The sequence below is a fragment of the Molossus molossus genome, unplaced genomic scaffold (genome assembly GCF_014108415.1).
Source record: "Molossus molossus isolate mMolMol1 unplaced genomic scaffold, mMolMol1.p scaffold_m16_p_15, whole genome shotgun sequence".
In the NCBI taxonomy this organism is placed as follows: domain Eukaryota; kingdom Metazoa; phylum Chordata; class Mammalia; order Chiroptera; family Molossidae; genus Molossus; species Molossus molossus.
In genome coordinates this window covers 4068503-4079744 of record NW_023425350.1, presented here as the reverse complement: position 1 = coordinate 4079744, position 11242 = coordinate 4068503, and the positions used below count along the sequence as shown (strand labels likewise).

Here is an 11242-nt window from a genome sequence, read left to right as displayed (position 1 = left end):
CCGAGCCGCGCACCTGCCTGCCTCTGGCCGGTGTCGCCGGTCCGTTCCCAGCGACAACGCCGAGACGAGGGCGGTTTGGCGCCGTCAGAGGCCGCACCCCCGACGCCGGGTGGAGGGCACGGGCAGGAAGGACCGTGCGGCCCTCGCCGCCAAGCTTTATCCTTGTTTCTGTGCGTGATGACCGGCGCGGCCACGGGGGCCACGGATGAGCAGCCTGTTGGCGCCAAGGTCCCAGGGCTAGTCTCCAAGGAAGCGGACCCCAGCCTGCAGGCCTCTGGCTCCCGGAGACCGGCTCGCCTTGACGGAGGAAAACCGGGCCGTTGGCCCGCTCCCAGGTGGCTTTCAGAGCAGACTCGCCGACTCGCACCCAGCACCCTCCAGCGAGGGCGCCCCCTTCCGGCTTGGTTCTGCCTGCCCGCTCCCGCTCCTGAAGTCCCTGCCTGCGCTGTGACGTTAAGATGGTCTTCGTGACCAGAGTCCACCTTCTCGGGCTGCTGCCTCTTGAATAAACTGGATCTTCCTTCCATCAGCTCCTATCGGCTGGTTATTGGCTTTGGAGTCACCGCGGGATTCGTCCGCCCACAACCATCCCTTGTTAAACGCGACCGTTTATGGAAGGTTTTGACCTCTTAGAAAACAATTTACTCGACATTTGCTAGACGGTAGGGCAGCCGACTCCGAGGACACTGCCATGGGGTCTTGCCTAGGGCAGCCGGATTAAGCTCAACTCTGAGTACAGCAAAGTGGGGATTCATACCAAGGAGCGGGGAGGGGGCAGGTGGGTGCAGACTTACTAAGGTAGGGAAAGTTCACTGAACTTACTCAGCAGGATTTTTGTTGAAGGTGGGCCAGTAGACAAGATACGGAGGGTGGGGGACGAAGAATTTGAGCAGAGACCCAGCATGATCAGACCAAGGGTGGTTTCTAAACCGACTTCATAGGCTTTTTGCTAAAACTGGACTAGGGGCCAAGGAGAGGGCTCAAGGTGGGGCCCTAGTCAGAGAAGCCTGACTCATTTGTTCAAAGTCCGTGTCACCTCAACCACAAGTGTGATGGTCATGAAAACAAGCCAGAGGTGTATCTTGAAATAACTGCGTTTCAGGTGAAAACCAGAAGGGCCAGGGCAGCAGTGCATGGTAGAAAGGCCGGCATACCTTTCGTGTGGCTTGGAAGTGGGGTGTCTGGCAGAGAGTGACCCAATTTTTAGGCTGGTAGTTCTTTGGCTTCAACTAGAATCACGTGGGGAGCTTTAAAAGCGTGCTGCTAGGGGACCCTCACCCCAAACCAAACACCTGATGGTAACGTGGGCGTGTGTAATGCTCCCCAGGTGACTCCATTGTGCAGCCAAGGTTGAGAACCCGGTAGGCCAGGCTCAGGTGTTTGGACTCCATCCTAATTACCACGAAGCCTGGATTTCAGCAGGAGAGGTTTGCATTTTAGAAACCAACTACAAGCAGACTTCGTTTTATTGCGCTGCACAGACGTTGCATATTTTACAAACTGAAGGCAAAACCCTCCAACCAGCAAAAAGATTACAATAGTTGAATGAGGTGGTCTGGGACTGAACCCACAATGTCTCCAAGGTTTGCTTCTGTATGTGGCAGGAAGCAGGAGGAAGACAATGACTTGGACTCAAAGAGCTGCCCTGGGGGGAAGATGGGCAGATTCAAGAGCAAATTAGAATCCTTACCGCAGATTGGTGACCTCGGAGAGGGGGAGGGGAAGGACACATTCCCTTTTTGCTGTATATATTCTGTATTAAGATATTATAGGTGAAGCCCTGGCCACTTTTGCTCAGTGGTTAGAGCATCAGCCTGTGGACCCAATGAGTCACAGGTTTGATTCCGGCCAAAGGCAAACACCTGGGTTGCGGTTCATGGTCAGGTCATGTGGGAGGCAACCAGTAGATGTGGGTCTATCACACTGATGTTTCTCTGTGTCTCTCTCTTTCTCCTTTTTTCCCTCCCACTCTATCTGATGATAAATAGAAAGTATCCTCAAAGTAAGAATTAAAAAAAAAAAACAAAACAAAAAGATATTACAAGTATATTTTTGGTAGCTTAAAAATGTTTGAAGCCCTGGCCGGTTTGCTCAGTGGTTAGAGTGTTGGCCCACAGTCCAGAGTCACAAGTTTGGTTCCCACTAAGGGCATGTACCTCGGTTGCAGTTTGTCCCCAGCCCTGGTTGGGGTTGTATGGGTGGCAGCCACTCGGATGTGTGTCTCTCACATTGATGTTTCTCTCTCTCTCTCTCTCTCTCCCTCTCTCCCTCCTGCTCTATCTGAAGATAAATGCAAAAATGTCCTCAGGTGAGGATTAAAAAAAAAAAAGTTTCAAAAAGTTATAATGAATTTAAAAAATCTTACACGACCCCTAGACCTTTAATTTGGGCCAAGACAAAAGAAGTAGGCTACATTACAGGAATAAATGTATTTCATGTCACGTAAAAAAGTCAGATTTACGAACTGAAGTTTGTCATCAAATTGCAGGGAAGGTGTGGTCAATGGTTATAGGATATAAGTCACCCAGAGGTGAAGCAAGGTAGGCTAAACAGTGCGGATGGAATTTAGTGGCTGGATAGCTGTCTTTAGCTAGACGGTGAGTGTACACACCTATTCTGTTAGGCTGTGAGGGGAGGAGCTTGCTCATGCACAGGCCCTCTCCCTCTGCAGAGGTAACAATCAGACCTTTTCGTTGATGTAGATGCCAAGTAGCCTCTAGCAGGGGTGACCTGCTCCCTTGGCAACAGCTCCAAACACACCTGTGTTGTTATTTGCAAGTCTGAATTACATGTACTTCAGGAAGCTGGACTGTTAATTAATTTATATATAAAACAATTCAACAACTGACACCTGTATACTCTTAAACTTGAGCCATAAAAATTATATTCTTTGTATCTCTGAATTGAATATGTAAGCTATTAAACAAAGAAAATATTGGATGCCAAAAGTCATAATTTTACAAATGTAGAAATTAAGGAACTTGGCAAGAGTATTAGAAGGGAAGAGACAGAAAAGGGGCTTAAAAGTTTTATGTGATCTCAAATTATTCAAATTTAGAATATGGATATGAAAATACAAGTTACTGTGTATTTTCTTAAAAAGTATTTTATATGTATACATGTATATAAAATCTTCACCCAAGTATATGTTTTTATTGACTTTTAGAGACTGACAGGGGAGGTAGGGGGAGAAAGAGAGGGAAACATCAATCAGGCTGCCTCCTGTACATTCCCCGACTGGGGACTGAACCCACAACCTGGGCATGTGCCCTGATCAGGAACTGTGCTCCAACTAGTGGGTGCTATGAGCCACCTGGCCAGGGTGCTATGAGCAGATATTTAAAGTTTTATTGGGAGCTGCACACGTGCCTAGAAGTGGAATCAATAAATTCTAAAGTAACAGTTTACTCAGCAGTTCTGAAGTAATGGACAAACATAGTTGATAATTTACTGGTATGCAAGCTGTTGGAATACAAACCACTGGACGTCCAAAATAAGTAGGCTACCCAAGAAATGAATGTATTTCCCTTCCGGTAAAGAAGTAAATTCAAGCATTACAAAAACGTTCCAGCATATCCAGACACAAGGTTCTCAGTGAACTGGCGTAAGGGCCTCGTACAGTCTCTGTGCAGCCAGTTCCACCATTTCCCGGAGAGACTCGTCGTCTTCACTCCCTTCCTCACACTCCACAGCCTGCAGGTGAAAGCACAGATGTTACTATATGGGAGATGAACTAACTCTTCCAGAACACTCATCTCCTAGAGGGAGAGGCCCCGCAGCCTGCAGGTGAAAGCACAGACGTTACTATATGGGAGATGAACTAATACTCTTCCAGAGCACTCATCTCCTAGAGGGGGAGGCCCAGACGTTACTATATGGGAGATGAACTAACACTCTTCCAGAGCACTCATCTCCTAGAGGAGGAGGCCCTACAGCCTGCAGGTGAAAGCACAGACGTTACTATATGGGAGAGGAACTAACACTCTTCCAGAGTACTCATCGAACTAACACTCTTCCAGAGCACTCATCTCCTAGAGGGGGAGGCCCCGCAGCCTGCAGGTGAAAGCACAGACGTTACTATATGGGAGAGGAACTAACACTCTTCCAGAGCACTCATCTCCTAGAGGGGGAGGCCCCGCAGCCTGCAGGTGAAAGCACAGACGTTACTATATGGGAGATGAACTAATACTCTTCCAGAGCACTCATCTCCTAGAGGGGGAGGCCCAGACGTTACTATATGGGAGAGGAACTAATACTCTTCCAGAGTACTCATCGAACTAACACTCTTCCAGAGTACTCATCTCCTAGAGGGAGAGGCCCCACAGCTTTGCACACTCAGGTCCCTGCACTGCACACTTGTGGGCATGAGTGTGGACACTGGGTGACTCCTGACACCGCAATGACTGGGTCTAATTACTGGGTCTAATTAGAGATTGATTTTGGAAAAATGAAATGAACGAAAAGTCTAGTGAACTATATTTATTCCAAAGCCATACTGTGATCCAGTCTATGCAACACAGATTAGTAAGCAATGGATGTGGTCATCCACTCATCTACTCAACATGTGGAAAATAATAATTAATAAATACTAATATAAGAATAAATTCTATTTCATGTACTCACAACTATAAACCTACTTTTGCCCACCCTTGTATAATATAAATACAACTCATAAACAAAGAAAACAGGAAGAAACTGGAAGGAAATGCCAAAATGCAAAAATATTTTGCTAGGTGTAGGATCATAGATTATTTTTGCCTTCACTTTATTTGCAGAAGGTCCTGAAATGCAGGGACAGCCACATACCCGTGTCTCCAGGTTTACATTAGCAGTTTTGCCATCCACCGTGACACTAAGAATAGAACCATCTTTCACACTCACACAGTCTTCTCCAAAGATGTCCCTTAAGATAAACAGAGATGCCATATTAGGGGGAATGCATTTGTAAATATGTGGAGTAGTTTTGTATATTTGGGGAAAATAAAACTGAAGCTAGGCCCTAGTTTTGAAGTAGAATGCTTCTCTCTATAATCCTAAGACATACTTTTTATTTACCTTCATATATTTTATTAATATTATAAAACAGGTAAAACAGCCCTGGCCGGTTTGGCTCAGCGGTTAGAGCGTCAGCCTGCGGTCCAGAGAGACCCAGGTTTGGTTCCCGCTAAGGGCATGTACCTCGGTTGCAGTTTGTCCCCGGCCCTGGTTGGGTCGTGCGGGTGGCAACCACTTGACGTGTCCCTTTCACATCGATGTTTCTCTCTCTCTCTCTCTCTCTCTCTCTCTCTCTCTCTCTCTCCCTCTCCCTCCCACTCTATCTGAACAAAAAACAAAAAAAAAATGTCCTTGGGTGAGGATAAAAAATAAATAAATAAATAAATAAATAAATAAATAAATAAAACAGGTAAAACAGATAGCGACCATTTACTAAGAATGCTGCATTCAGCAGGCACTGTGCTAGGCACCCAAGATGCACACCTCAAGCTGCGTGACCCTGGTGAGGATCCCACGGCTGGGAAGCGGTGGGGCTGGGCTGCAAACCCAGGCATCTCGGCTGAGACGGCTCCAAGTCCACTACCGCCTGTCCTTGCGATCAACTCCAAGGGCCTCCTTCCAGCTGGGCTCTGTACGCGCATCTCCGAGGTGCAGGCTGTGCTAACACGGCCTCTGCCCCCGCGGAGCTACGTGTAGTCATTCGTTCCCACTTTCGTTCCCACGTGCTACAGGCATTTGCAAACAGCAGTCCAACCAGCAGGTGGATTAGGTGAAGAAAGTTAGCAAATCTAAAAAATCCAGAGACTGGCCAGCCCTAGTTAGCACTGGTGACAAGATGTTCAACTGGGAGGGGAGAGGGCCATCAGCTGCTCGACCTTTCAGACAGTTAATGTTAAATGTTAATCTGAATAAACTTGGCTGGGTAACTGGAGCGCTAAGGGAAAATACTATCCTTTTAACTACAGAAATATCTTCAAAAGGAGAGAAAAAAGGCTTTGATTTCAAGTGATCAACTGGTGATTTATGTAAGACCAGTATATTTACTCCCACAGAACCCCATGGATTTAAACACCCGGAGTGATACGCTGCGTTTAGACGTGGAAGTTTAAATACACCGGCTCCTCCCTTTCACGAGGTGACGTGAGCCTGGGGTCCTGACTCACCTTCCTGTTTCTAACACTTCAGGTGTGTTAGTGGAAGAGTATGTGTGTGTTGGGGGATGGGGAGCAGAAGTAAGCTGGGGAGAGGGTCGGGGTGGGAGGGCCGGAACCTTGCAGACTGCTTCAGCTGGCTTCAAGGAAGAGCTGCGGCTGCGTGTCCTCCCGCCGACACCGCCGGGGACAGCCTAGCTCTCCGGGAGCCAGACCCAGGCCTGTCCACTGCTGGAGAGCTGCGGCTGCGTGTCCTCCCGCCGACACCGCCGGGGACAGCTCAGCTCTCGGGGAACCAGACCCAGGCCTGTCCACTGCTGGAGAGCTGCGGCTGCGTGTCCTCCCGCCGACACCGCCGGGGACAGCCTAGCTCTCCGGGAGCCAGACCCAGGCCTGTCCACTGCTGGAGAGCCTCTGGGAGGAGAGCTGCCCACGTCAGAGCTGCTGTGGTTACCGCCCCCGACAGACACGAGCGCGCACGGCACCCGTCATCTACGAAAGGGCTTTTTAACCTGGGTCTCAAAAGCGGCTTTGAGGGACAGGAGTGACCAACCCCTTGAAATGAACGGTGAGTGTGTGCGCATGCTGGTGTTCCCTCCTGGGAGACCCCGCAGCCCCGGCTGACTGTCCACAGGCCGCCCTAACAGGGTTAAGACACGGAGACTCCAAGGCTGAGAGGCCAGGCCCAGGCCGAGGAGGAGAGCCTCTGCAGGATTAGCAGACCTGGGGCGGGGCTGGCGCCAACTGCTGCCCTTCTAATGGCCAAGGAGCTCACCACTCCTGCACCGTCGGCCGGCTGCCAGGCGGTAAGACAGGGATACTTTGAAAATCAAAAGGACAACACCAACAACTTCACTGAACATGTGTGACGGCTTCTGTGAGCAAAATCACCATTTAAAGCCTATATTCCACTTTTTAAGTCGCTATATGGCTGCTTTAAAAGACTTCAGTGTGGCCCTGGCCAGTGCTAGAGCATCAGCCTGAGCACCAAAGGGTCACAGGTTCAATCCCAGCCCCAGTTGGGGTTGTGCAGGAGGCAAGCAATCAACGTGTCTGTCTCACATTGATGTTTCTCTCTCTCCCCCTCCCTCCTTCCACTCTCTCTAAAAATCAATGGAAAAAATATCCTTGAGTGAGAATTAACAAAAAACCAGATTATCAGTGTGAGATTTTGGGAAAAGGAAGGAACAGAAATGATAACATAAACCTCAATCCTGCAGAACACCATTTTTTGTTACAAGGTCTAGTGAAATAACTTGCAATTTTTTTTTTAATCCTCACCCGAGGACATTTTTCCATTTTTTGTTCAGATAGAGTGGGAAAGAGAGAGAGAGAGAGAGAGAAACATCGATGTGAAAGGGACACATCGGGTGGCTGCCACCCGCATGACCCAACCAGGGCCAGGGACAAACTGCAACCGAGGTACCTGCCCTTAGCGGGAACCGAACCCGGGTCTCTCTGGACCATAGGCCGCTGCTCCAACCGCCAGGCCAAACTGGTCAGGCATAACTTGCAATTTAAAAACAGAAGCAGTCATTTGTTCAATGAGCATCAGAGATTCCCATGGTCAGCGTGTTTCACAGGGAAACGGCTAACCAAGTGGGTAACACGGGGAACTAGCCCGACTGTTCAGCGGGAAGGAGGTGGTTCAAAGCACTTCAGTGACATCCCAGGCCCCAGGACGGAGCCCACGGCCTCCGCCTCCGCCTGCAAACCATGAGCAGCACTTACTGGAGCATGATCTCCAGCCTCTGGCTGTAAACGTGCACTTCTAATTTCTTGGAGACCTTCTGTACTGCACCTGGAAGAAAGAAGCAACAAAGTTCAGTTTCCAAATTCCATTTGGAATAATTTCCAAATCAATAATCAGAACACAGTTACTGGGAAGGCAAAGCGATTAAGTACGGAATCCTTCAAGGGACAAACATATATGTATCACCTACCTGCCGAGGCAAGCTGATATCTTCATCACTTTATTTCATGTCCTTGTGAAAGAACCACAGAAATGACACTTGCGAGTGAAATGATTTCACAATCTCTGCAGTCTTTTGTTTTATCTAAACCTTTATGTAAATCCAACATTCTATTATGTAATACAACTATAACTGTTGTCATAATATTAGTATTTAACATCACTTGCTAGTTAGATGACTGAGCTCCCCTGCACACAAAGTCATCTGGCAGACTAGGAAGACGAGCCCACCTGGTCTGGAGTTCCAGCATGCCCCAGCCCGTCACCAAGTTCCTCCCGGCCCGTCACCGGCAGCAAGCCAGTACAGAATCAGCTGTCTGGCAGTTCCTCCAAAAATTAATCACAGAGTTGGCATACGATCCAGTAACTCTACTCCTCAGTCCTGATCCAAGAGGAATAAAAACTTATGTCTTTACACAAAAACCTGGACAAGAATGCTTACAGCAGTAGTTTTTACAGTCACCGAATGGTAGAAACAACCCAAATGTCCATCACCTATTGAATGGATAAACAAAATGCGGTCTATCCTAAATTATTCTGTAATTCTGATCAATTTCCCTAATTGTTTTTAACTCCAGTTTTAATTGAATATACAACTAACCAGATGCCAGCCAAGAAAGCTATTTAATAAAACCATTATACTTTAATTATAATTAACCATATTAAGTATTAAATAAGCAATTAACATATAAAAACACTCATAAAGTATATTATTGAAAAATATCTACACTATAAGACCATATATTAAAAGACGCTTTCCACAGTGTATGTGTCCACATACATGTTTGCATACTTAGCAAACTCCTCAGATACCTGAGATTACACTAAATATGCGATCACACAGTTAGTAGGTCTGTGTGTCAAAACAGGCCACAGACGTGCGAGGACAGGAGTGTGTAAAATAGAAGAACACAGGGACAAGACCATAACAGGACATTCCGAAAACATACAGCTTTCCTGCATGTCCTTCGTGAGGCTGGGGGGGGCACTACTGAAGCTGGGGACACACAGGCAGTTTCCAGAATCTGGAAGGAAGGGCCGGCTCGCTAAGGGAACAACAGGAATGAAATGCTGTCACAGAATCACTGTTCACAGCAGGTGCTGCTGGAACAGTCGGCAAACCCCTCCTACAAATGGCAGCTCCTGTTTCAGGCCGGTGGACCAGATGGCCTGTGCGGCAGGCACCCCCCCCCCCCCCCCGATATGCAAACACGCGGGCACGGCTGTGTCAATAAAGCTTTATTTTCAGGTGCAGGGCTCCATGTGGCTCTGCCACGCTGCTGACTGCTCTCAGATGTCAAACTACCAGCTCTGCTGGCATTGTGCCGATCAGTGAGGTCAGGAGACTGTGGAATGAGCACCCTCAGCTTCCCCGCGTGCAGCACAGAGGGACACCTTTCGTCTCCCGAGGAGCCAGCCCTGCTCACTGAAGCCCTGTCACTTAGTCCCAGGGCGACAGCTCTCCATGCAAGGGGCTCACAAACACCCTCGGATCTTACCCCTTTCAAATCCATCTTGCTGTTTTCTGCCTCACACCCTGTGCCCAGTCCTTCCGGAAATACCGCTGGCTTTACCTTCAGAATATCGCCGGGACCCAGCTAGTCTCTGCTACCTCCACCCTCCTTCCGAGCCCAGGTGCCACCTCGCACCTGGATGGCTGAAAGGCTCCCAACTGGAGCCTCAGTGCTTGTACTGGCTGTCCTACCCGGCTACTCTCAACAAGCACCCGGAGCCCTTAAAAACCCTGCAGCAGCCATTTCACTCAGACTACGAGTCCAGAGTCCTTAAAGGGCCACCAGGCCCCACACGATCGGCCCTGGCTCTCGGCAGTTTGACTCCCTGAGGACAGCATCTGCTCTGTTCACTGAGGCCTCCTAAGCGTCTAGAGCAGCAGTTCTCAACCTGTGGGTCGCGACCCTTTGGGGGGGTTGAACGATCCTTTCACAGGGGTCGCCTAAAACCATCAGAAAACACGTATTTCCGATGGCGGTTCTTAACAGTAGCAAAATTACAGTTATGAAGTAGCAACAAAAATAATTTTATGGTTGGGGGTCACCACAACATGAACTGTATTAAAGGGTCGCGGCATCAGGAAGGTTGAGAACCACCGCTCTGGAGTAACACCTGCCCAACAGCAGACGCTCAGTAAACAGCTGTTGAGTGAACGCTAAATGAAAATACAGAAGCAACTCACTGCTCCAGAAGAATATGAAATCTTGTCCTCGATCCACCACACAGTGGGTGAGAACTGGGGGCAGAGGGCACAGCTGCTCTGACACCATCGGCCCATGGGAGGAGCCTACTCTGACGCACCCACAGCCCGCTGGAATGCCCAGAGCCCGGCCTCACGAGGAAACACTCTGTCATCACTGGAGTACGATGGACACCAGCGTGTGACGATTACAGATCGGAGTACAGACATTTCCAGTCCGGACCACAGGACAAAGAGCGATCAGTGCCCAAGATGAAGACAAATCAATCAACGCGGCTCATGTATTCCTTCCTAAACAAGACGGTAAGTATTTGATGGTTAGCCCTGCCTATTTTGGCTCAGTGGTAGAGTGTCAGCCTGCAGACCAATGAGTCTCAGGTTCGAGCCGGCCAAGGGCATGCACCTCGGTTGCAGGTTCATCCCTGGCCCAGATCGGGGTCGTGCGGGAGGCAACCAATCGATGTGTCCCTCTCAAGTCGATGTTTCTCTCTCTTTCCCTTTCTCTCCCTCGCACTCTGTCTGAGGCTAGATGGAAAAATATGCTTGGGTGAGGATTAAAAAAAAAAGTATTTGGTGGTTATTTGTTAAACCACAGCCCCTTTTTGTTTTTCTAAACAGTCACTAGGTGGCGCCCCCATCAGAACAGCAGATGATACCCTCCACAAGGGGTCAACAGCCTCATGGCATCACGCTCCGGATCCCTCCTCTGCCCTCAGGCAAGGAGCAAAGCTTAGAGGGGCCCAGACACTGAACGGGAGACTACCAACACCTACCTGGCCTAGAAAAATGCCATTTTTACAAAGAAATTTCATTTTGCAGACAAGTATACAGATATCTGACAAAAATATTACCATTAGATCACAGAACAGACTTCATTTTACAAAAGGGTTATCAGAATATAATGGACAGAAA

The 11242-nt window shown here is 48.6% G+C and overlaps 1 protein-coding gene across 3 annotated transcripts in view; it reads right to left on the bottom strand.

The window, feature by feature from the left end:
- Positions 1-3505: 3505 nt before the first annotated feature.
- Positions 3506-11242, bottom strand: part of CPSF3 (cleavage and polyadenylation specific factor 3) — a 39926-nt gene continuing 32189 nt past the window's right edge. For 2 of the 3 annotated variants that reach the window (XM_036263029.1, XM_036263030.1), the window contains exons 16-18: positions 7878-7947; positions 4807-4903; positions 3506-3693 (exon numbers count right to left, since the gene is read on the bottom strand). In XM_036263029.1, coding sequence (XP_036118922.1) covers positions 3592-3693; positions 4807-4903; positions 7878-7947 — 269 coding nt within the window. In that variant the 3' untranslated portion in view covers positions 3506-3591. Of the gene's footprint in view, positions 3694-4806; positions 4904-7875; positions 7948-8089; positions 8132-11242 lie in introns of those variants that run through there. The other variant, XM_036263031.1, reaches the window with a different exon arrangement.